General features: G+C 34.4%; 1 protein-coding gene across 2 annotated transcripts in view; it reads left to right on the top strand.

The window, feature by feature from the left end:
* The window catches only part of DPYD (dihydropyrimidine dehydrogenase), a 795,698-nt gene that overhangs the window by 324,000 nt on the left and 444,135 nt on the right, over nucleotides 1-27,563 (top strand). For both annotated transcript variants that reach the window (XM_004263062.3, XM_033437294.2), the window contains exons 9-10: nucleotides 17,462-17,569; nucleotides 19,293-19,462. In XM_004263062.3, the coding sequence (XP_004263110.1) occupies nucleotides 17,462-17,569; nucleotides 19,293-19,462 (278 nt within the window). The remainder of the gene's footprint in view (nucleotides 1-17,461; nucleotides 17,570-19,292; nucleotides 19,463-27,563) is intronic.

The following is a 27,563-nucleotide window of genomic DNA, read 5'->3' on the forward strand; positions in this document are numbered from 1 at the left end:
TACTAAAATTCACATAGAGAAACAGATTCCTTTAGTAATTCACTTCTGTTAGCTGAGGTGGAGTCATTGTTCTTAAAATAAAAATGTCAAGATGATTCCCACTTCTGTTTTCTTGGGGTTTTTTTTTTTCTTTCCAGAGTTTTCAAGCCAATCAAAATGTCGTGGATTTCATTAAATATTTAAAATCAAATGATAAAATAAATCACTTCTCCCTGGTAAACAGCACCATACCCTGCTTTATTGGTTTTAGAATATCAGTTGTCTACCACTGCCAAATTTGGGCCTTTTGAACTGTGAACCCATTACACAATTAATAAACAGAGAAAAGGCAGCTCCTGTGAAAGGAATCTATATTTATCCTTTACATTTTCACTAGATGCTGATTTCTCTATGGGAGGAAACAGGACAAATGTACTTTTTGCCAGGACTTCATGTAAAAACCTTGTTACCTGCTATATTTCAATTTTTTAGTCTAGAAATATTTGAAATTCACTTATAAATGTGTACTCTGAGCTGATGACTGATTGATTCACTCTTGTTTCCTCTCTGCCTAAGGCATAACATATATCCATCCATCCATCCAGTTCTTTACTCCTTCATTCAATAAACATCTATTGACCATCCCCTATATATACATCCCCTATATGTAGCTGGTGTTATGATTGACACTTTATGTAATTAATTTCATTTGCTCCCTATAACAGTCTTTCAAGACAAATGTTACTATCTTAATTTTGTAAATAAGAAGGCTGATGTCCAAAAGTTAAACAGCTTGCAAACGTCAGATTGTTGTCTTCTGCTCATCTTTGTTTCCTAACACGGTCCTTTTTACATAGGGAGCAGTTACTGAATGTTTATTAATGAATGAATGAATGAGCCAGAATACATTTTATTATAGCTAACACCTATTTTATACCCATGAAGTACCACACGTACTTCCATGTTTGTCTGTGTTCTCTCATTTAGTCATTATAAAAGCTCTACTAAGTTCAGTGCTATTCATGACCTTATACTTGCTTTACGGATGAGGGACCTGCGGCAAAGGTGGCAAATTAATATGCTCAAGATCAAAGAGCTTGGAAGGAGCAGAGCTGCGAATTGAACTTAGGCTCTGCCTTTGGGGTCCGTGTTCTTCACCAGCTTGCTCTGTTTGTTTGTTTTTGTCTAGCACAGTACATGATGCATCATGAATGCTCAAAAACTGCTGCAATGATGGTGGTGATGATGTGGAATGGGAATTTTTGTCTGATGTATTGAAAATGCTATTTTATAGGAACTAGGGAATTTTCAAATTACAGTTGCCTGAATTGTCCCTGTAAACTTCAAGAACACTTTATTTTTAACAGTAAAATATATTCTTTCTTATTTTCATAGAAAAATAAGAATATTTCTGCATTTGTTTGTAAATGCATTATCATATATATGTACGTGCATAGAGAGAGAGAGACATGGGTATAGATATAAAGATATAAAACTAACAAACTGGTGATGTCTTTTCTTCTCGTATCAATTTGCAATTTAAAGTTCCCAAAATGTAACAGTGTACCTAAATGTAGGGATTTGAAAACAACTAATCATGATTATTTTAAATGATGATTTTCGTAAATTATGCATTCTTTAATTGCTTAAACATAAAGATTTTCACACAAAGAAGTCTGGCACAAAATTATAACCTTTCTAAGCAAATTCAAGATAGAAAAAGTGATTCCACTTTAAATCATGTAGCAATAAGACAAATCACTATAAAGTCTGTTTCTGTAGGCAGTTGATCATATGTCCACAAAGACAGCTTTGCTTTTTAACCCATTGTGTACACATTTTTCAGTATTTAGCTCTGTCGATAGAGGACCCTGGAAGCAGTGAGGGTCATGAGGAGGAATGATAGTTTAGATGTATTCTTTCCTGGAATGCCAGTTGAATTAAATCTTTCATTCCCACTGCAGACATACAAATCTATACTCTCCTTTCAAGATGAATCCAGAATCAGGAGTCTGCATTCTTTTATTCTTGGTCAGGAGATTAAAATTGATCACAGACCACACAAGGGAGTCGGCTGTAGTATCACAGCTCAATGCGGTTAACGAGGACAGCGCTTGCCTTCTGATCTCCTTAACTGTGCACTTACAAGTTACAAATATTATTGATTCCAGGGGTCATCTGAGGCTGTGGGCAGGTTGTGTGACTTGACAATATTTTGCTGTTTTTTAAGGGATAAGAGCTATGAGCCTTGATAGCAACTGGGACAGGGATAGTTTAAATTTGACAAATGAAGATTTATACTTTTTTGAGCTGGCAAAATCCTTCATGTAGAAATAATGAATGAAAATTTGAGAGTTGATTTAACATAGGTCAAATGACTCACAGTGAAAGAAGGAAAATAACGCTTTCATTATTACCCTTTCAACAAAATGAATTGATGATAGGTTTGTCATTGTAGATCTGTGCTTTAAACAAATGAATAATGCTTAGAAAATCCTTTTTACAAGACATCATGTAAATTTAAGTAGGCATAGTTTACCTAAAATCTTTGAAAATGTAGCGTAGGTGGGATATGTGAATAATTACCTGCTAATCTGTAAAGCATGTTTTTATCTTTCTTATGAATAAAACTACTGTATTAACATTCAGAAAATTTAAGGTGCCACAGATCATTGTATGCTAAATTTTCAAAGACTAGGTTATGGTTCCTTTTCTTCCCCTAATAATAAAGATAATAGACTATCCTAAACATATATTCTATGTAATGGTGGAAGAAACACTGTATTTAAGAGCTTTTGCTGGATTAATTCTGGCTTTGGCACTTACTAGCTATGGGACTAGCTATGGGCTTCAGAAAGCTTGTTTCACTGCCTTGAACCTCAGTTTGCTCATTTTTTGAATGGTCATAAAGATGCCTAGCCGATAAAGCTGTTGTGGAGCTCCAGTACACAAGAATTATTGTTAAGTGGCAAAACACGCTACAAATGTTAACTCAAAATATTTATTACTACTGAGCTTATATGAAGTTGAGCCTGAATTTAGGACAGGGGGTGCTGAAGAGAGCTTCTGAACTGCATTCTGTCTCCTCTCCTTCATAATCTACAGAGTCCACTGGCAAGACAGCAAGTTAGACTCACAAAAGTGTTCATCGTGGCTAGAATTTACAACTATTGGATTAGATGAAATTGCTGATATTGGTTTTACATGAACCATGCTCTAAGCAGCATAACTCAAACAGCTTAGCAGTAGACTATGACTTCTTTAAAAAAACCTGAAAATATTTATAAGAAATGACCCTAATATCATATTTCAGAAACTGAAAAAAAAAAATCAAACATCGACTACTCACTTCATTAAACCACAGGCATTTGGGATAGAATTCATTATTCTATGTTGACTTTAAAACGTGTAAGATTTTTATTGATGATGTCAAGATATATGCTTTTATACCATGGTTAGAGTGGTTCAGGTGCTTTTGAGTATAATTTAGTTTTTGATTGTGTGTATATTGCACAGTTCATAGGGAATTTAAATCATTTCCAAAGAGCAACCCAGAATTTCAATATGATCTCCCTGATTAATCCACCATCCACTGTTACTGCAGTTTCTTCACCTTGTAGTAGTAAAAGAGAAGATGATACTCTTTGTCTATGAATAGACTCCATTATAATGAAAATATTTTCAATTATTATTAAATTTCTTATGTCTGTATAATGCTTCGTGATTCAAGAGCTCTTGGAAAAGCTCAGGGGACGAGGTGCTAAAAGCTTCAGTTTACAGATGTAAAAGCTAAGGTACAGAGAAATAGGCTAATTTGCTACACATCACACAGCAAGTAGGTGGGGGAACTGAGAGCAAACATAGGTGTTGCTACCTTGGCCATGTATTTCACCTGTCTGGGAGTCATTATTTGGTTTTCCTTTCAGAAGTCAGAAAAATTTGTTGCAGGGTGAACCACATATCAGTGGGCCCTTTTGTGGGATTTCCAAACCTACTAGAGGTGGAACAACAGCTCCCTAATTCAAAGCTTCAGTTTTGACGAAATTCTTTAAGAAGCCCTCCTAAAGGCAGTTTATTTTTTTTTTTGGTTGTTTTTTTGTTTTTGTTTTGTTTTGTTTTGTTTTTCGGTATGTGGGCCTCTCACTATTGTGGCCTCTCCCGTTGCGGAGCACAGGCTCCGGACGCGCAGGCTCAGTGGCCATGGCTCACGGGCCCAGCCGCACCGCGGCATGTGGGATCTTCCTGGACCGGGGCACGAACCCGTGTCCCCTGCATCGGCAGGTGGACTCAAACACTGCACCACCAGGGAAGCCCCTAAAGGCAGTTTTTAATCAAACAAATATTATACAAGCTAAGCTACATCCATTTTCTGTTATTCGTTCAGAATTTAATTAATGCAGAGTTGCCATTGTTGACTAATTCTTTCTTCTGAAGAATGCATTTTAGTATGAATATATTCTCCACTGATACTGATTCCTAGAAAGGCATGTATTATGTTTCTCTTCCAGCAAAATCTTTTCATACTTTGGCAGGCATTACCACTAGAATACCTTGCAGTGTGGGTGTCAGTATAGGGTTTATCCTGTTTCCTCTTCCTCTTCTGATTTGCCTCATTTAAATTGATTTTCATAGCTACAATACATATATTTCTATTTTGTTGTTTTTGTTCTCTTTTATGTTCTCTCTCAATAAATCTCCTTTAGCTATATTATCTCCAAAAACAATTAATTAATTAATGCTTTTATTTCCAAAATAAAAGTGACCTTGCACTATACTTAAAATTCAAGAAGGATGAGTCCTAAAATCAAAAGTACTCTTTAAACACCTGTTTCTTGGTACATTTTTATGCACTGGAGATATATATATATACATGTATATATATCTATAAAGTCTGAACTGATACCTCTCTTCTCTTGGCTTTCAGCATACTGCTTTCTCCTGCCTCTCATGACTGACTGATCCCTCCTCAATTTCTGTTTGGGCTCCTTTTCCTCTTTCTTCCTTTAAATGTTGTTATGTTATCTAGGGCTCCACTGTTGGCTTTCTTTTCCTCAGGATTAGCTCATTAGCATTCATGGCTTCCAGTACAGTCTCTTTGCTGATACTTTTCAGATCTCTTGGTCCAGACCAGATTTCTCTCATGAGCTTCAGCCTTGAAATTTTACTTGTTAATTATCTGTAGAATGACTCTACTGGATATCCCACACTCCATTAAATATGTTCGAAGTGGAACAATACTGTTGCCCTAGCATCTGCTCCTCTTCCACTGTCCTGGGCCACAGTCAAGCACACCACTGTTGAGGAACCCACCGAAACAGAAAGCTGAGGCTCAGCTGTGACCCTTCCTTTCTCTCTACACTTGTCAACCGCGAGGTGCCAAATCCAATGAAATTAGCCCTTAAAGACCTTCAGGATATGTTTTTATTCTCCTGTATGTATCCCCACTGTCAGTATCTTAGTGTGAATCAATTCTTTTTTTTTTTTTTTTCCCCATTAAAGTTACTGTAATAGGAGAAGAAAGTGAAAACATACCTCTAAGGAATCCAGAGGCACAGTTTCAAATCCCATATACAGAATTTCTTTGAAGTAGTAAAATTTTATTCGAAATTTGCATTTCATTCCTCAGCATCTCCATTTTTGTCTTAATATAAACACCATAATTTAAAGTACTTATCTTTGATTGAAATTGTTGACCCAGGAAAGTAGGCTGTGTTTGTACTGAGGCTGTGGACACTCCCTGTAATGCCATGTTAGTGGAGGTTACTAATAATCCAGGTTGAGAAGTACAAGGTTAGTGTTCCTGTCTTATCCGGATTTATGCAGCATCCCCTTAAATGATCTAGTTCCTTCATTCTCAGTGTCTGCAAATCAGGTCTACATACTGCTACCAGTTTGTCCTTGTTAATATACAAAGCTGACTGTATCATTTCTCTGCAGTGTTTCTCTGGGTAAAATCCAAACTCCTTGGTGTGGTTTGCATGGCCTTTTATGGTCTGGGGCCTGCTTATCTGTCAATTTCAAATTTTGCTATTCCCTCTCTCCTATCTGCTCCCCTGACCACACCCTAGTTTCATTCAGATTGAACTCTTACCCCTTCACACCTTTGTATATGTTGCTCATTCTTCCTCTTTCTTTTTCTACCATGGGAAACATTCATCTTTCAAGACTGAGCGTAAGTATCATTGTCACCAGCTGAGGTGAACTGTGTTTTGTAAGGGCTCCTGTGCACTTACCTATGCATCCGTTTGTCATAGCACTTATCTTGCTTTCTTCTATTTCTGGTTATATGTTCTTCTCCCACTAGATTGGAAGCTATTCATCTCTGTATATCCCAAGTACCTCTGTATCCTAAGTACAGTAGGCACTCAATAGGTATTAATGAATAAGTGCTTAAATAAATGAAACATCCAAAATTTCTATTTCCATCTTATCTTAATAACAATTAAAAATCACAACTAGTATCCAAATTTGAAAGTTGAACAGGATAGACTGTAGTTTTGCTTGGCTTTTTTAAGTAACAGAAATTTCAGAACTGGATATGTAGTGAATATACATTGAATCTGCCAAGTTTTATATGGTTAATCACCAATATCAAAGGAAATTGCAATTGGCATTAAGTTTTTAAAATTATCTGTAGTTTTGGTGGTTGTTGTGGTGTTTTATATTAAAATTATGTAAGTGTTAAGAAAGAAAAATATCAAGGAAGGTACAAGTATGAAAGTATTAGGATTTTGGAATTTAAAATACATAAAAGCCAATTCATTTACTAGTATTTACCACATGCTAGTCACTGTGGTAAGCATTTATCATATTATTGAGATATATTATCTAAATTAATTTAGCTGATTTCATAGATAAGGAAATGGAGACTTGAAATTTAAGTAACTGTGATTATGCAGGTTATACAGCCAATATTACAGTGGAGTAATAACATGAACATAGTTATGTCTGACATCAAAACTATAACTTTATTTTACCAGACCTTAATATATTTACAAAGTCTTATATAAAATGGTATTTATTCATGATGTGTAACAATTGTCAGGTGTGGATAATTACATTGCATTTTGGCATTTGAGACCACACTCCATGCACTTGGAATGGCAGCTGGATAAGTGGTATGGTATAGTTGAATTAATCTTAGTCAATGTGATTCTTTAACCATTTTTGAGTCTCAGGCTCCGTAGGGGGTATAATGAAAGGTATGGACCCTCTGTACACATACACAATAAAATGTACACATGTACAAAGATACGTTTTCATAGTCTTGGATTCCTTGAAAATCACAGGCAAGTTTCAGAATTTGGTTTCTAGATAATCTGCCTATTTTGTGGATGAACAAACTGAGGTTCAGGGTCAACCATATGTTTCTGAAATGGTTGACCATGTCTATCCATCAAGAGTGTCTTTGGAAAGTGATTACTTTGTGGAATTTTCTGAATTCCTATAAAAGTATTCTAGTTTCAAGACTCTAACTCAGCAATGTACCGGTAATACTGAGCACATTCCAAGTATATTTAATCATGGAAATAATTTAATATTTTTCTTATTGCATACACATTTCTTTAAAAAAATCTACTAAGTATTTTCTTGTAAGATTTATAAAAACCACAGCAGTGACTTAGAATAAGATCAATAAATTTGCACAGAAATGTATCATTTGAGTAAAGAACAAAATGCATAATTAAAAGGTAAAAGAATTATATGGTAGCAAAACCAATATCTATATTTTCTATGTGTAAATTTAAGTTGTTTCAGCAATATAGAGCTGTACTATGCTTACTTGTCCACATAACAGTTCTATAAGGAAATGCATTTTGTAATTCTTCTAATTTTAAAGATGAGAAAACTGAGGTTTAAAATGTAATGACTTAGGCATGAGCTTATAGCTAATGGCTAAAAAGTAAAGGTCAGGAGGCCATTAGAAGTCTTTTGATTCTGAATCAGGCAGCTCTCCATTGTTTCACAGACATGCCTGGGGAGAATCAGGTAGATGCAGAAGCAAGTTTCAGCAGCTGAGAGAGTCACCAAGCACATTTGGTGCATGATCTTTATTTTAAGGCCTGCCACTTGCTTCCTCAGACTTGTATTGTTTCACTTTGCAGAGCTCTGAAGGCCAGAGCATACTTGGGTAATTCACAATGATTCTTAGCTTTCATTTCAGTTTTAATCCATGACCTCAACTCTTGCATTGTGTTTCACTCTTTTTATTTCAGTACTATAGCAAAGATTAGTTTGGCTTTAAAGAAAACAGTTTAACTGCATTATCTATTATAAATGCATGTTATATTAAAAATTTTTACATAAAGTTTTTGATATACAGAATACTTTAGCCTCACAATATAGCTGTAAAATTCATTAGAACGATTACAAATAAAGAGGTTACCAGTACGTATATTTAAGAATTTATTTGAGTAAAAAATTTAGAAGTACAATTAATAAATACCTTTGAGAAAGTAGCTAATACAATACAGTGAATGTATGGTACATTTACTGGTGATTAACACATTAGTAATACTTTTGAGATTACATTTTTAAAGGGGTATTCTCCCTTCTACAGAATGTGTGTTTACGGTGGCAGCTTTAATGCTATTTCCTGCTGTGCAGTTCAATAAAGTATGGTTTTAGGTGGTTGGTTGAGGGTTTTTTCCGTAATGTATGTCGATGGAGATAAGTGTTTTAATTACTTTTTTAATGTCTGTGCTTTTGTATTTTTCTCCTCTCTTCTCTTTTATTTCCTGCTGTTGAGATTACTGCCTCATCTCCACAGCAGGTAGCTGTAGCAAATTTGTTTTCTTTGTAAGCCTGGTAGATTTATTTTGTAATATAACTGTTCCTTTTTAGTATTTTATTATTAATGATTTCTTTACTTTGGAATATAGTATACTTACATAGTGCTAAATAGTAATTTTCTAACACCATCTAAGAATTCCAGTCATTAAGAAAAAAAAATCTTCCCCTGAGGCATATTCTTTGAATTTTTTTGCTTACCCTTACTTCATGATGTGAGGATTAAAATTTAAGGATATGGTTTTATAGCAAAAGCCAAATGAGAGTGAGAAACAGAGAAAAGAGAAGGGAGGAAAACAAATAGAAAAAGCCCAAGAGATAAAGCACACTTTAATAAATAATACCAAAAATCAAAGGGATATGTATAATTTTGTGACAGAAAAAGAAAATTACATTAACATGTTTTCTAGAAGAGGGATTTTAATGAGATCTTATTTTTATATTAAAATTAAATTTTAATTAGTAAAATAACTTCTGCTAATTACAAGAAAATTGGATTACAAAAATATAAAGAAAAATAGTTCAGCTTCTTTTTTTTGGTCCAGGATTTTGTTGTTTTGTTTCCTTCATATGTCCCTTTATATAGAAAGAACAATCGATAAGGTGGATCCTGAATATAGAAGTTATTTATCAGGAAAGTAGAAAACACTCAAGGATATTTTATCTGTCTTTGAGTTCTTGGACAATATTTTATTAATTAAAATAAGGTCTCTCTCTCTCTGTTTTTTCCAAATGTGTAAAAGGAGTAAAAATTATGAGACTACAAATGCATAGTGAATCTTATTCTCATTTTGTTATATGAAATTGCTAGATATTTTATTACAGATTAAAAATCCTCTAGAAGAATTTTAACCACTTAGATTCAATTTACTTCACATGTGTTGATCTTGTGAACACATTGCTTTATTAATATGTTTATATTTTCTGTCACCCATGAAAACTCTAAATTGGAGCCTGATATTAAGCTCTAATATGAAATTTTATGAACTGATCTCATTGGTATAATAGAACTTACACATATTTTCTACATGAAATCGTAGAAGCAAACTGAAATACGTTTGTAACTTCATAGGAATTATTACATTTGTTTATTTTATTCTCTTCTCCAATGCTTTTAAAATTATACTGTTTTCATAATTAAATACAAAAAGAAGATCTTAGTTCAGCGTCTCTCCGATTTTCAAAATTGTATGAGTGTTCTTTACTCCTCTTAGGTCTGGATGTCATTATTGTTATATGTTTCTGTATAGAAAAATACCTTGTGTAATGGGAAAAAATATGATTTGAGATGGTGATTTCATTCATAACATTTTTTAAGAGTCTTCATCTTGTTATGCTCTAACGAATTATGTGATCCATACAATTAATGCTTGTGGTCATATATATATAGAGAGAGACTAGACAGCAGTTATACAGAACAGATATTTAATGGGGATTTGAAAAATCAATGAAATGAATACTATTGTGATATATGGTGATCTGATTTCATATGTGTTATATTGAATCACTCCACTCTTTCTGAATTCAGTCTGAACACCCAAGAGCTAAACGCATTTACAGTGGGTTGTCAGAAAAAGATGGGGAGTTTTATTGAGAAAAGAATCACAATAGGGCATCGTTGATCTGTTCTCTTTCTAATCCATATATAGATCTTAGAATGATAACCCTTACGGCACTGTTTTCCCTTGGAAGTAAATCCTTTGAGTCATATAAGTGATCCTTAAGTGACAGATGAAGAACTTTATAATCCATTGTGAAATTGTGGAATGCTTAGGCCCTTGAAAAGCATATTTTATTTCCATATTGTAATCTCAACTGTTTGGGCTTGATATCGAAATAGTTTACTTTTTCTAGTAAGTATATAAACACATATATCCATAATACATGTATTTATGAGTTATACCTACATTTACATATCTATGTACAGCCATTTAAATATCTTCTTATGATTAATTGCAGTATCTTCTGTTTGTGAAAGTGTATACTATGAATCTTTTATAATGTGAGTCTTTATTTTCCATAGTTTTTATATTTTACCCAAGACAGTAATAATGATTTACATTTGAATGTTTTTTAGATTTACCAGAGTGCTTTTATGTGTACTTTTCCACCTCATTTCAGAGCAACCCTGTACATAAGTCAGAGATATCTTCGTTCCAATCAAGGCAGTTAGCTCGATTTACTGTGGTAATCATTTTGCAATATATACAAATACTGAATCTTTATGTTGTACACCTGAAACTAATATATGTCAATTATAGCTTAATAAAACATAATTAGATAAAATAAAGGAATTTGACAGCCACAGTATTACAAGTAATTTTACCCAAGTACAGCTAGAAAGGGGATATAATGAGACTAGAACCCAGTTCTCCAGACTCCTAGGTCAGTGGTCTCTGAGGCAGGATGTTAACTAACTGCTGCAGTTTGAATGATGCCTTAACCAATAGAGGGTCTTAACCTTGCTATTTCCTGGTCTTGAAGCACGTATGGTTTGCGTCCATTGTAGTCTGTAGAATGAATGAGGTTAGAGGAATACCCTTGTCTTACCACAGCCTTTCATTCTAACAAATCTGTCCAACACTGACCGCTTAAATGTGCAACAGTGTGAATTGTGTATATGATGGATTAGATGAACATTTAATTTATGTCTATCCGAATGTGTCCTTTCATTATATCAAACAAAGGCTTTTAGGGAGAGAATGCAAATAAAAGGAAACGTTTATTTCACATCTATGCAAAGAGCTTTACATATATTGTTTTCATTTTACTCTCCTAACAATCCTATGATGAGGCTGCTGCTGCCCAGAAAGAATAATTTACTTGCCCAAGGTCAATGGCTAGTAAGAGCTAGAATGAGAATTTTAACACAGAAAGTCTGACTTAGAGCTTTCACTCTTATTCAGTACGCTGTATTTACAAGTGATAGAAATAAGTCAGTTGGCATTAAGATATTTTTAAAAGATTTAATAAACAAAAATAAAGAAAAACAATGGTTACACAGGGACATTTCTTACAAAGACACAACTGCATAGCTGTGGTAGATAGCCTCGTGTCCCTTAGTGAGGGTTTGTTTAATGAATCCATGTTTAATCTTCACATGTTAATATTCTTCCTCATGCAGCACCATTCCCCAAACCAGGCTTAGCAATGAGGATTGAGATCACACACGTGCTTTCTTCTTTGAGAAGACAGCAAAATCTCAGGCACAAAAGTACTTGGAAAAGTGAAAAACTTAGGACATTTGCCATCAACTACATTTTGCTGTGCTCAGCCAGTAAACTTGAGAGTAGGACATAATCAGAGGGATTTTATATGTCTACTAAAATCTTCTTATTGAAAAAGCACTCATGTGAAATAACAAGACAGTATACCTGCAGAGAGAGTTCAGAATACTAGAACGTTGCCCATTTCTGTAAGCCAGGAACCTGAGGCAGTCTCACAATGTTCTGTGCTGTCTTCTCCACTTCTGTGGGATGTGTGAGGCTGTCTCCCGTGACATGTCTGTCTGATCACCATCTTCCGCATGACGGCTTAGCTGTCATTCAAGTGAATGCCTTCAAGAATGAGAGGCGTCACACAAATTGTTGCTCAATTCAATTAACACTGAATGAGTTGACCCAGTAAAGTAACACATGCAGACATTATAAAATCTGAGAAATTCTTAAACACGTCCTACAATAGCTATGAAGACTGAGCCTTAGAGACTTATTCCTCATCTATTACTTACTAGATGATAACACAAAACAGAATATTTAATATCTTGTTAATGTTAATTGAAGTTGTGCAGAACTTAATATGAGTACAAAGAATTTACTAAATACACTGCTGTTGTGTATTCTGTAGTTGTTTCAGAGGGAGGTGCTTTGGAAACAAAGCAAAGATACAGATTTCAAAGAATATCAGATATTGAAAAATAACCAGCAGATACCCAAGGGGAATGCAGTTAAGAAGGAAGACATTTTAGAGAGGAATTGTGCTAGAGAAAAGAATTGCAAAACAAAGATGCAGCCCAGAGAAGCAGCCAGTCTTTTCTCTACCACTAGATTGGAACATTCTGTGTTGTATGCGTATCCATAGCCTTACAGTGAAACTTAATACATATACGTTGAATGATTACTTTAGACATCACTTGTTATGTAGCAACACATTATAACAGGGCTTAATTATAACCTTATACATGGCAAAGGCAGCATTTTGAAGTTAAAGCATACACTCTACAGCCAGACCATCCAGGTTAGAAATTGGCATTACTACTTACTTGTTCTATGACCTTCAGCAAAGTTACTTAATCTTTATGTGCCTCAGTTTCCTCATATCTAAAATGCAGATAATAATGCGAGTTGTCTTTTAGAGTTGTTTTGAGAATTAAATGAGTTAGTATATAAAAATCACCTACCTATATGTCAGGCACTTAAAACAGTGCCTATAAGTAATCAATACATGTTAAGTTAGATTTTCTGTAGTATAAGCAACATTTTATTTCTTTCTTTTCTTTTTGGAGAACTTGAAAATGATAATCTTTCAGTACGTCTTAAGAAGGTGTTCCTTTGTATACCTTTGTATAAATGCATGCTGAAACACCAAAAACTTTAGTAACTATTCTAGGGGAACAAAGAAACTATCTGGCCTCCTTGAAAGACAGAGAACACTATACGTATATTACCCTGAGCTGTTTTGTTTGTCAAATCTTTGTCAATTCCTCTTTATTCATAAACCTCCTTCTTCCCACTGAAAGGTGAATTAAAAAGTCATTTCAGTGTCATTTTGAAATCATCCTGGTATAGACACATACCTTATTTATTAATATGCCACCTACTCTCAGGGAAATCTTCCTTTGATAGATGGGTATTTGCAAGTTTCATTATCTTTCATATTTCACTTAAGGTTGCTTCATTTTTCTTCTTTTGTAGCACTTTGTTTAAATTTGCTAAGGTTTTAGTACCTTACTTTGATTTAAGATTTATTCTTCCTTGCCACGAGATGTGGAATTTGAAATAAAAATTATAAACTACAGAATAATAAACCTATCTTAATATTAATAGATAGTGTTTATTGAGCATTCACTATGTGCCAGGTCCCAATGCTTTATATATATATGTATGGATAGATAAATAGATAGACACATCTATGAGAGAAGAGAAATGTAATTATTACCTCTGTTTTAGAAATGCAGAGGTAGAAGATCAGAGCGATTAATTAATTTTTTCAGGGCTCTCTAGAAATATAAAGCCTTTAAGAGATATATAAAATAGATAAATAGATAGATAGACAGATAGATAGATAGATTGAGTGGTATGATTTATTTCAAGGAATTGGCTTATGCAATTGCGAGAGCTGTCAAATCTAAAATCTGTAGGCCAGGCCAGCAGACAGACAGAATTTGTTCTTCCTTAAGGAAACCTCAATTTTTTCTTAAGACCTTTGGACTGATTGGATGAAACTTATCCAGATTATTGAGGTAATCTCCTTTACTTAAAATCAACTGATTATAGATATTAACCACATCTATAAAGTGCCTTCACAGTAATACCTGGATTAGTGTTTGATTGGATAATTTGATGTGTGTACTTAGCTATGTACACATAAAACTAACCGTTATGGGAACTTACAGAAGATCACAATCAGATAAATGGGAGAGGTAGAACTCACACCAAAGTCTGTCTGATGACAAAGACCCTGTTCCTAATTACCCAGCAGCATCATAGTTAGCAGAGAATAGGGTACTTCTGCCGGCTGGGCTGGACTGCCAAAGAGTATGTGAGCAGAGCTTCAGCTACATGGTCCTAATAGATGATCTGCCACCCAGGTAGGGGAGAAGCGCTCCGTGGACACTGGGAATCTAAAAGTGAGCATGACTTGAGGTGTGGCTAAATAGGCTGCAGAGATAACCCAATCATAATCATCCCATCCAGTTACTGGCTCATTTTTCCTGTCCTCAAGCCAGTATCTATAGGTCAGAACATTTAGCTGGTGCCCTCTTGAACATTTACAGGGAGAATCTGACCCAGTAAATGTTAAATTCATTATAGTGATAAATGCAGAGTGGGATGAAAGCACAGGAAACTCAGTTGTCCTTGTCAGTGTATGACTCAAGTGAAAAAATGAAATTTAAATTTTACCGAAGCTTTTTTCTTGTGAAATAATTCTTGCAGGAGAGAAAACATCATCTCTATGGGTCAGGTGGTGTGTTTAATACGAATGCCTTGCATTTCTTTATATAACAGTTATTTTAGCAGTGGGTCTATAGAAAATAAGCACAGATGTAAATCTCCCTTTTACCTTAACCATGGCAAGTAATGAAAAAGCTCAGATTAGGGATTAGTAAAGAAAGGATCTTAGACTTCATTACCAGAAACTGTAGAATTCTTATCCACCACTTATATTCTCTGTGCTTTGTTTTTGATCTGTCTTAAAGGTTTTTGCTTATCACATCACCTTGAAATTGCAAAACCCTTCACATTGTTTTCCTTGTTGTGTTTTTTTAACAGGAAAATGGGAAAATGAAGTACCATAGAACATATGCAGTCTCTATAGTATAGTAATATCAAAGGGGAGACAGGTCCTCATTATTTAAAAATATATATTTTATATATATATATATAAAATGACACATGTTGGTTTGACTAATCAAATGTAGCTTAAACTACAATCATCTTTTAACAGCTTTCAAGAAAAATTGTTTTGTCATTAGAATCTTCAAGTACATATTCAGCTATATTTATGTAACTGTAACCACCCCCATCTCAGCCCTTTGAAAAGAATTACATTAATATATATAACCACACATTTATGTAATAGTTTCCATGTTACAAATAGACTAAGGGATATTCCTCCGTGTCAGAAAATGAAGAAATAAAATTATCCCCATTTTGTTTATAGAGAAGCCAGAGCAAAGACCAGTCAAATGACTTGCCTAACTTTCTTAGATAATTAAAATAATTTTTAAAAAATGGTCTTAAAATAACCTAAAAACAAAGGGCAAATCTTTTGGGGGGGGGAGGAAATGAAAGAGGTGCTAGACAGGAAAGAAAAATGTTTGATTTAATTTGAAGGGACAGCAGTGGTTTATTGCTGGCTATGCGCTCAATCCACCAGCACCTTCAGTTTTCAGGTCAGATACAGTATCAACCTTATCGCACACAACAAACTCATCTCCTGGGCCATGCTTTTTACTCTGTGTGTCTACCAGCAGCTACGATTGGCTTTCATTTAACTATGAAATAAACTACTATTTCTCTGGAATGGCCTATTGGTAGACTGAGATTTGGATAGTAAATAACATTAAACTATAAATTTCCCCCTTATGGAATTGAGATGAAAAGCTTTCCTGTAGTGGGGTGAAAGCTATCAAATTTGCTTCATTTGTAGTTTGAAAACATTTTAACCAACTATTCATATTCTTTTCAAAATGTTGGCAATTATTTCCTAACTAGTTGATACATGCATGTTATAGAACATATGGAAAATAAGGAAATAATTTTTAAAAACCCAGAATATCCACAATCCCACCACCAGAAATGATTACTGTTCAGATTATATAGTTTATATATTTTTATAAAACTTAAATCATACTATACACAGTGTTTTATGTCCTGCTAGTTTATTTAACACTGTTACCACATTTTTCAAATGTTTGTTTTAATGGCTGCATTTTGTTCTGTCATTTTTTCATCTCTTAAAGTAAAACTGGATTATTCATTCTGTTGGCATTTTGATATTCCTCCACCCTTTCTGTTTCTCTCTTATCTTTTTTTTGCACTGACCATTTTTGTACATCAAACCTTTATTTGCATGTCTTAGTATTTTCTTATGATAGATTCAAAACTGTTTTTTAGAATTAGGCACCAGTTTCTACCAAATTTCTACCAAAAGAGCATAACAAATCTCATCTTTAACCTTGCCATATAGTGTAATTTTCTTAAACCCTTTACTTTTTAGTAGAGGAGAAATCATATCTCATTGTTTTAACTTGCAGTTCTTAAATTACTAGGGGATTTAAGATTTTTGGTGCTTATAAACTATGTTTTTTGTTATCCCAATTTTTGTTACCCTTTGTTTATGCTTCTATTGAAAAGTTAATATGTTCCTCATTAAAACTGAGAAATGTCTTTATGTAGAAAAGACATTTTATTTGTTAAAATATTCTTCTAGCTAATCACTTGGCATTTAATTTGTTTATAATATTTTTGAAGTGTAAAACTCGCTGAATTTTTGTGGTAAAACACTTTTTTTTCCTTTGAAATTTTTTAGTCTCCCCCCACCCCCTTAGAAAGACCTTCCATATTCAGGAACTAGATAAACATATATCCATATTTTCTTTTAGGTTTTGTGATGAATTTTTTATATTTAGCACTTTAATACACCAGAAATTTATTTTTATTTATGACATGAGGAAAGAATATAACCTGATTTTCCCCTTAACACTGTATGTGAGTATCCATGTTTCTGTATATGTACATGTGCACATGAATGTGTGATTTATGATGTATTCTTAGTTATGTATTAAAGGTATACTCTGAGGTCTGTTACATTGTGTTATGTACATTCTTTTATGTTAATTTGCTTATAGATTTTTTTTCCTCTAAGAACCACATTATCTTAATGATTACAGCTTTCTACTTTCTTTCTAATAGTCAGTAGAAAAAGTCACTCCTCCTTCTAATGACATTTTATAAAATTTTTTACTTAGGTTTGCCAGAACCCAAAAAGGATCACATCTTCCAAGGCCTGACACAGGACCAGGGGTTTTATACATCCAAAGACTTTCTGCCACTTGTAGCCAAAAGCAGTAAAGCAGGTATCACATACTGTCTTCTGTTCCTAATGTTACCTATGTTGTTATGTGTATTATGAATATATATTAAGTCCAGGCTCAGTAGGAAATTGTCCAGATCTCCAATTCATCCTTTTATAACACCAATGTAAAATGAAAAAAAAAAAAAAATCTGACATTACTGTTAGCCAGAATCATCTATTTGTCCATCCTCCCAATCAAACATCATCATAAGGATTTTTCACTGTGTTGTATACAGGTCTAAACTGCATTATGAAAAGTTGCTTCAAAATAAGAGTGTCCTTAACAAACATCAGAAGATGTTCTTAAAAGAAAAGGCAAGAACTTCACTTTGGGAACTGTTTTATTTTTTTGTTTAAAATAGGACAAGTGATCATGTCTTCCATGATTTGTATCCACACCAGCAGAAAGATTCAGTCTCTTCTTGAACCACAGTTTTATGAAATTAAAACAAAACACTTTGATGGATACCCTAATACCTAGTCTCTGTGTGAAATCACTTCACACACCAAAGGAAGAACAACTGGAAGCTATGCCTGTCCTCTGCTTTGACTGGGCTAGAGCCATCATCTTAGTGTTAAAGAAGCTATAATATGTTTCCTAAAACCCGATAGTCAAACTCCTTTAAATATATATTTTTAAAGAATTCTGAACTTCAGATATTCTAACATCAGTTACATATGGAAAAGATAAGAATCTACATTTATTCTCCTAAAATTGAAAAAGATTAGAAACTTTCTCTCTTAGATCAATCTGTAGAACTTTACAGCTAAAGTTGTGTAACATCTTCATCCTCTTCCTTCCAAGAGAACACGATGCTTGCGAGGGAAGATCATTGTACACATAGCATGTATTTGAGAATCACAAAAGGCTAATTATGTAATCCCAAATACAAACTCTTTCAAGCAAAATGATTATGCTATCTGTGGTGCCATTTCAAAAATTATAGTAATTTATCTTGTCAACAGTTTTATTTAATCCAATAATACAGCGCTACCTAATACATAACGAACACCTGCATTTTACTTTTTAAAGAATCTTCATGTGGACATCAAATATTCATATAAATGCTGTTGAGAAATGTTCACTTGGAGAGTCATATTTCTTTTATTTCTCAGTTTTACAAACAAAACCAGGAAAAAAAGCAGTAAAAGGGAGAAAGTTTTATTTTAACTATTTCAAGAAAATAGTTCTCAGAAATTCTTCAGTTACATAAAGGGAACGTATTCAGCATGTTAATTTTCAAAATTTACTAAATATACTATACAGCAGAGCTATATGTTAGAAATCTTATAAGATGATTTCTAAATAAAAGGTTTTAATGAAATATTGCAAATTATTAACTCAGATCACAAGGATCACTTTTTTTCTTCTAACAAACAAATTTAATGACAATAAGTTAAAAATACATATCACAACTTTGACAGAGTTTAAATTGATTGATTCCAGTTTATTATGACCCAAACTCTTCAAAATGTGTTATAGCTATCCCTCTAGAAGGAAAAAAAGAAGTTAAAGGTATTGACTATGAAATTACATGTATGAGCATATTTTTAAAGTGGGAATAAAACTGTCTTTCAATGAAGCAGAATAATTTGATAGTGACACTCCATCCTCGAAAACTGCAAGATGCAATTTTACACTGCTTTGAGTACAAGTATCTTTTGAGCTGTCATGCAGAAATGGTTTCTCTACTTGAAAATGGGGTTTTCCTTTCATCATTCAGGAATGTGTGCCTGTCACTCTCCATTGCCATCGATACGGGGAGCCGTGATTGTACTCGGAGCTGGAGACACAGCTTTCGACTGTGCAACATCTGCTTTACGTTGTGGAGCCCGCCGAGTGTTCATCGTCTTCAGAAAAGGCTTTGTTCATATAAGAGCTGTCCCTGAGGAGGTAAAATGGAACCATCAGAAAATATGGAGTTGTCATGCAACAAATTTTAGAAGATGTAAAACTGTTAATGTGCAGTCTCCTAGTTTAAATCATTAGAATGTTCTTCAGATTGTGAGATGCACATTTAAAAATTTCTGGGTTACCCATAGTTGCTTTTTCTAGTACAGACATTCACAGTAAAAGAAAATTATTTTATAATACTGATTTGGATACAATGAGAAGTTTATCTTTGTCAATACACAAGTGCTTCTTGTGTATTGTATTCTCAGGGTTAATATCTTTGAAAGGTACTGTATTTAACTAGTAACAGTGGAATGTGCTAAGTCTTGCACATCCAAATACTAGATACTCTTCACAAAATATATGGATATTAATTAGGAGAATGTGGTAATTAGAGACATTAGGAATTTTCCATAAGTCACATTTACAAGCTGCATTCAAAGATATCTATATCTATCTCTATCTCTATCTATATATAGATATAGATATATATAATACTTATAGTTAATTCATTCTGCTATGAAGGCAGTAGAATGAAGAGATTTCCATTTATTTCTTAAAAGAGCTCTAATGTAAGCATTACTTAGAATTAATAATTAGTTAACTTACTAAAAATGACAGATTTAAAATCATTTCATTCTAACAGGTGACTGGTGACTAATCTTGGGTGAAACATCAGCTGGGTACATGTACCACAGACTTCTCAAATTTTAACGTTAAGGAAGATAATGCCTTATAAAGGGTATTAGTTCTGAGAACAAGAACCAAATGTATTTATAGAAAGATAAATTACTCATTTTATCCAAATCAGTATTATGAATTTGATTTGCTTTAGAATGCCTGAACATATTTGGAGTCTCTATTCTAGGAAAGAATTATAACTGTAGTCAATAGGTAATTTGTCACATATAGACTAACCACATTACAGATCAATCTCACTAAAATATCAGAGTCACCACTGGTTCATGACTGAGTTAAAAATGTCAACTTTATTCTCCAGGTTTTTCTCCATCCACTCTACCCTTTCAGACTTTTCCAAAATCCAAGGTGGAGATAGTCTTGTAATCATAGGAGCTTTTTTCTGGAGCACCATTTATTTTACTTATTATTTATTTATTTAATTTATTTTTTAAAACATCTTTATTGGAGTATAATTGCTTTACAATGGTGTGTTAGTTTCTGCTTTATAACAAAGTGAATCAGTTATACATATACATATGTCCCCATATCTCTTCCCTCTTGCGTCTCCCTCCCTCCCACACTCCCTATCCCACCCCTCTAGGTGGTCACAAAGCACAGAGCTGATCTCCCTGTGCTATGCGGCTGCTTCCCACTAGCTATCGATTTTACATTTGGTAGTGTATATATGTCTATGCCACTCTCTCACTTTATCCCAGCTTACCCTTCCCCCTCCCTGTGTCCTCAAGTCCATCCTCTAGTAGGTCTGCATCTTTATTCCTGTCTTGCCCCTAGGTTCTTCTGACCATTTTCTTTTTTTTTTAGATTCCATATATATGTGTTAGCATACGGTATTTGTTTTTCTCTTTCTGACTTACTTCACTCTGTATGACAGTCTCTAGGTCCATCCACCTCACTACAAATAACTCAGTTTCGTTCCTTTTTATGGCTGAGTAATATTCCATTGTATATATGTGCCACATCTTCTTTATCCATTCATCTGTTGATGGACACTTAGGTTGCTTCCATGTCCTGGCTATTGTAAATAGAGCTGCAATGAACATTTTGGTATATGACTCTTTGTGAATTATGGTTTTCTCAGGGTATATGCCCAGTAGTGGGATTGCTGGGTCGTATGGTATTTCTATTTTTAGTTTTTTAAGGAACCTCCATACTGTTCTCCATAGTGGCTGTATCAATTTCCATTCCCACCAACAGTGCAAGAGAGTTCCCTTTTCTCCACACCCTCTCTGGAGCACCATTTTAGGCATCAGTTAGTACAAACTTATCATGGTACAAATAAAAGGAAAACAGACGTACTGGAGTAAAGTGACTTGCCTAAGATAAAAAAAACAGAAGCTAATTTGATTCATCTTTGTATCCTCATGCATAGCATAGGACCTCAGCAAAGAATAAGTGCTTGAGCAATATGTTTTGAACTAAATATTTTAAATCTTATTTTTCTAAATCTAAAGTCAGAGAAGTTTTCATTATGAAAGGCTGCATCTTGAAAGTTGGAAGGGAAGACACCCCTGAATGGCAATGTCAGTTTACTTCATGCTTTATATTATAGCCATCATCCATTGGCAAGGGTCACTAGAAATGAGTAGTGGCTATTTCTTCTGCATAAGTAGAACACACATAGACACACAAAATGAGACCAGATAATTAATTACTTGAGAAGGTAGAAGTTTTGTTTGTTTGTTTTTTTGTTTGTTTAATCAACCTACATTTATTGAGCATCCACTGTGTATCAAGCACTGCTTTAGGCAATTGGAATACAGCAGTGAACACGTCAGATAGAAATTCTTGCCCTCATGGAGCTCATACCTGGTAAGGAAATACACTCAACCAAACAAATAAATTGTCACATAAATGTATGTTGAACAGTGGTTAATGCAATGGAGAAAATAGTTGAAATAGGAGTAAACAAAGTGTGAATTTGGGGAGAGGCTATGGTGGAAGAGGAGACAGGACTTGCCATTTTATTTTATTTATTTATTTATTTATTTTTTTGCGGTGCACAGGCCTCTCACTGTTGTGGCCTCTCCCGTTGCGGAGCACAGGCTCTGGACGCGCAGGCTCAGCGGCCATGGCTCACGGGCCCAGCCGCTCTGCGGCATGTGGGATCTTCCCAGACCGGGAACCCGTGTCCCCTGCATCAGCAGGCGGACTCTCAACCACTGCGCCACAAGGGAAGCCCAGGACTTGCCATTTTAAATGGGATGGCCCAGGAATGCCTCTCTAATATGATGACTTTGGGGATAGAGATGAAAACATTGAGGGAATGTAGACATTTGGGAGAAAAAGGTTCCATGTCAAGGTAAATGCATTCACCCTTGACTGAGGAAGGCTGTTGGACTTCTAGGAATAGAAAAAAAAAGTCAGCGTAACTGGAACAGAGTATGAGAGGATAGTATGTGGCGGTATGTGGTGAGGTCTTGTAAGTGTTCATAAGGTCTTTAGTTTTTACTGAGTGAAAGAGGAAACAACTGAACTGTTTTGAGCAGACAAACATCAAGATATGAGTTAAATTTTAAAAGGACTGCTCTACTGATAATTGACTAAGGGATTGGGTCAGAAGCAGGGAGGCTATTCAGGGGCTAACTGTTAAAGCGGCTGCATTATAGGAAGGAAAGGATCAGAGTCCAGGCATGGCTCAGTCAGAAGGCCAAAGCTTGGTGGGATGAAGTGTGTTTATCAAAGTATTGGGAGGAAGCAATGGGTTGGTGGGATAACTTGTCGTATGCCTGCAGTTGAGCTTAGTGGAACTCAAGCGGATCTGGGGCTTAATTAAAACTAGAAGAACAAATGTTTGGATGCTTATTATTAGCTTACAAGAAACTAAAATGTTTACATGGTCTTAAAACTACTGAGCTGTGAGCTCTATGAGAACGGTGCCATGATCATCACTTTTTTCTTCCCCTGCCTAGCACAATGGATTCCACATAAAAAGTGTTCAACAAATAATTGTGGAATGAATGTTTTCTGGAGAGAATAAGCATCCAGGGCTTCTAGCATTAAAAAGGCTCATAGTTTCCAAGTTAGATAAATGTAATTACTTGATTTGGTATACATCAAAGAGGCCCAAGACATGGTAGTGCTAACACTTATGAAACTGGTAAGTCAATATCTTCTACTTCAAGATACAGGTTTTGAAATAATGTTCTCAGACAAATTTTCAACCTATACGAAGCATTTAATATCAAACCCAATTTCTTGGTATTTCTTCTATTCCTCCTATGCTTTCTACCCCCAGTACACACAAACTGCAATCACACTGGTTTCTTTGAAGTCAATGAAGATTGATACTTAGAGTTTTTCTCAAATATGTATATTGGGCTTTGGCTCTTTGATGGAATTTGGAAATAACGTATTTTGTCTGTTGGTAAAAGGCCTCTCTGTCAGGCATGCCAGCATGTATATATCCAAAGCTGTGGTCTAATTCTCAAATGATTTTTGAAGGGGGGAGGGAAATACAGAACAATATAAAGTTTTCCCATCATTTAGTGGCAAATATGAATTATTACATAGGCCAGTTAGACTTAACAAGGAATTGTTACAGGTTAGTAACAAAGAACCATATAATTAGATCCAGAAATGTTTTAATCTACTAAGTTAGGAGGCACTACTAATAGATTCTGCAGTGACAAGCACATCCCATTTCTCTAATGCAGTGGTTTTCTTACTTCAGTGTGCATCAAAATCGCCTGGAGGGCTTGTTCAACACAACTTGCTGGGCCCTAGTCCCAATTTCTGATTTAGTAGCTGTGGGATGGGCCTGAGAATTTGCATTTTTAACAAGTTCACTGGTGATGCTGAGGCTGCTGATCCACTGCTCTAGTGTATCATCAATGTAGTTTCCAGCTGTCTAATTAGAGCCATAAGCAGTGTGCTGTTTGGGGGCACTTTCCGTCTTAGTTAAGAAAGCATTAATGCTACAGGATATAAGGTTTGATGAAATGAAGATATGGAGGCATCATCAGCATATTGATGTAATTTTGATTCCAAATGTCTTTCAGTCTCCCTTGTGGCCTCACACACATGCTAAATAGGATGCTACTGACAAACTAGCACTGCTCAGCCATGGGTCCTTAGGGAAACCAGCCAATCATTCAGCACTGTCCTCTAAGAAGATGAGGGAAAATCTGTTAATAATTCCCTCCAGAACTTTCTGCAAGCTTAAATAGGTGAGATTAAATTTCACAGGATAACAGAATCCCCCAAAATGCTGGTATTAAAAGTTGTTGACAGATCAGATAGAACTGCAAGAATGCTTTAGGCAGTTGGGAATCCCTAGAAGGAGGCATGAAGGTCAGGACTCAATAGACCCTCTTGAGTTGATAAATTTAAAGGATAAGGTTAGGGAAGGACTTTGTAGTTCTTATTAATTATTACTGAGAAGAATATGATACAAAATTATTTTAATAGCATAGTCCCACACACAGAGAACATACCAAGAATCTATTGTTCACATAGTCAATTTCCCAATGGCAGCAAAACATGACAGGTTTTTAATTTTGCTATATTTTAAATGGGCTCTCTATTTTACTCCCTAGCACCCCTTGGCTTCCTCCCTGTTTATTTGCCAAAATGATAACTGATTTAACTTTGATAATGCCTGTTTCTATGTATTTTAGCTATTCAGAAGGTCAACTATTTTGGTAATGCTACTTTATTATTTTTAATAATAAAATAACAGAACCAGATTGCCTGGTCTGTTAGTCAAAAATTTCTTCAACTGTTACTACAACTCTGAAATAACACATCTTAGTGTGAAAAAATGTACCTTTTAATTGAATCCTTCTGGTACCACACAGCATACCCCATAATAGATCATTCATGTGGCATGATCCGTAGGTCTCCCCTCAGATATTTTTAATATCAAATGATCATGTTAAAGCTACATCCGTAGATACTTTCATCATCTAAATACGGCTAGCTAAACATGCATTTTCCTACCAGTAGCTAATGTTTTCTAGTTTTTTAGTTATGAGAGATATGACCGTGGGACTATTTTTAGAAAATAAACTTTATAAGCTGGCAAATTTAATTTTACTTAGTAAGCAGCTCTTCAATATTTGTCACCTGCACATCATTTTGGTTGACGTTCTCCACGGAAGGTGATCAAAGACCTGTTAGCATGGTTGGAGATATGAAGGTACCTGCAAACAAACACACACACACAATTGTCCCCAGGAACACAAAGTTAATTAATGGTAGTTAATGACTCCCTTGGTACTAAGATATTAAGTATGCCTTTAATAATTTATGATGATGTGGGAATGACATTCCAAGGATCTGTATGTGTTTACATTTTGAAAAGCCTGAAATTTCAGTGTAGTATGAGAGGTAGAATGGAACAGTCAAAAAGGAATTAACTAAAAGTTAAAGTACTAGTACTATATTCTAGTCTGATGTGCCCATCTGTAAAATAAGTGTTATAACTATGCTTCTCAGAGTTTCTTCTATTTCCCCAAGTTCTGTATTTTGAACATTTAGAGAAAGATCTGTGAATGATATGGAATCTGGACAGGAAGGCTTTATCTCTCCATGGAATGAGAGCAACTCTGTACTGAAAATTTTAGCAATATCTATAAATATTACACTTGAAACGAGTTGCAATTAATGTTTCCTCAGTCAGTTGGTGAGGTAAAATGTGCTGCACTCAAGACATGGGTATCAAAGAAGCTGACAGGTGTGGTTGTCAGAATTCTGCACTACATGTGATAATTCAGATGGTAAGTGGAAAAAAAAGGACTGTAAATAGGCCAGGAGCCAACAAATCCTGTGCCCATTCAAGATTATATATTCTAAATGCTTAATTATTTTCAAAAATCCCAAGGGGGTGGCTGCATTGTGTTGACTTAGGAATATCTGTAGAGCTAAAAATGATGTACCTTTTTTTACCAACTTTCCAATGTACATATATATACTATATATATGAAAAATATATATATACACACAGATTCATTAACAGTGAACATTTTAAACTGGTATCAAGTCACTATCAAATCTTATTAAATAATGATATTTTGTTATCACTCTATTAAACTTTATGTTGCTATTACTCTGTTAACTTTTATGTGAAATTTAGAAGCGCCTCTCTCATTAATAATATTCATCTCAGCTTTCCAATATCTTCTTTTCTTTTATATAAATTGAAAATATTAAAAATTAATTTGTATAATTTTTTAAACACATGTTCAACATGCACACAATTTAAAAGATAAAAATAAATGAAAACCACGCATGGATTAATGCAAAAACCAAAAAAAATTGTCATTCTTTTTAAAGTGATTTTTTTTCTCTTAAGAGGTGAGCTCATCCTTCAAGGTCTGCTCTAAATGTCATTTTCTCTTTGAAGGCTTCCTTAATCCCATTCTAATTAGCCTCTCCCTCCTGTGAGACCTTGTAGCTCTTTATGCTTCCTATATTAGAGCACTTACCGCATAGGGTAGTTATTACTTTATGCTCATCCCACAAATTAAAGTGCAGTCTCCTTCAAATGGATTGGCTCATTCAACTTGGGTCTGACTGAAAGTATAGAATAGTGCTTGATCCAAGACAACAGATCAATGAAGCACGTTGAATAAAATATTTTAGGGACATTGAAAACCTTATAGGAAGACTTTAAATGAATATGAAATGTTCACAGTATATAATTTATATTTATGTATATACATATACCTCAAAATTACTTCTGATAGCTTTTAAATAAGTAGTTACTTTTATTTAATTATTTATATTTTAATTTTTTTAATGTATTATATTACAATATCAACCTAGTATTAAAAGTAGATTGAAAAATGTTAATTGTTCCTGGTCTTCAGTCTCTTAAAATATAGCTGAGAATTTTTTTTAAAAAAAAGGAAAAAAAGAAATTCAACCCATCAATGTATGAAACCAATGGAAAAATGAATAAAAAGTTGTAGAATCAGAGAGGATTAGTGAGTTGCATAAAACAGAGGATCCTGATTTGTACAGAATTTATATGAAGAGGCATTTCAAGATGCAAGAAGGTACTGCAAAGGCACCAAAGTTATGCAGAAGGTAATTGTGTGAGATACTCCAACATTAGCCAGGAATGCTTGACTGTAGCAAAATCTAAGATGAGGAACAAGAAGAGCTATAGTCAGATTTAAGAAAATGTTGTCAATCATAAGTGAGTAATGTTTAAAAATACCCTCTTCCTGTTAGAAAAGATGTATTTTATGATACCTGTGCAAAGGCATTTTAAGCCTATAAATTATGTAGGCATTGCATTTCTGGTTTGTGCAGCTCAATCATGACACAATATAGTTAAGGGGCAACTATATCAAATGTGTAGTACAACTCTCATGTGAAGAAATGTTTCCTTCTGTTCAAGATTCTTCCATTTTAAAAGTTTAAAATTAAAAGAAGCCAAATGCTTGTAACACCA

The sequence above is a fragment of the Orcinus orca genome, chromosome 1, assembly GCF_937001465.1.
Source record: "Orcinus orca chromosome 1, mOrcOrc1.1, whole genome shotgun sequence".
Lineage (NCBI taxonomy): Eukaryota > Metazoa > Chordata > Mammalia > Artiodactyla > Delphinidae > Orcinus > Orcinus orca.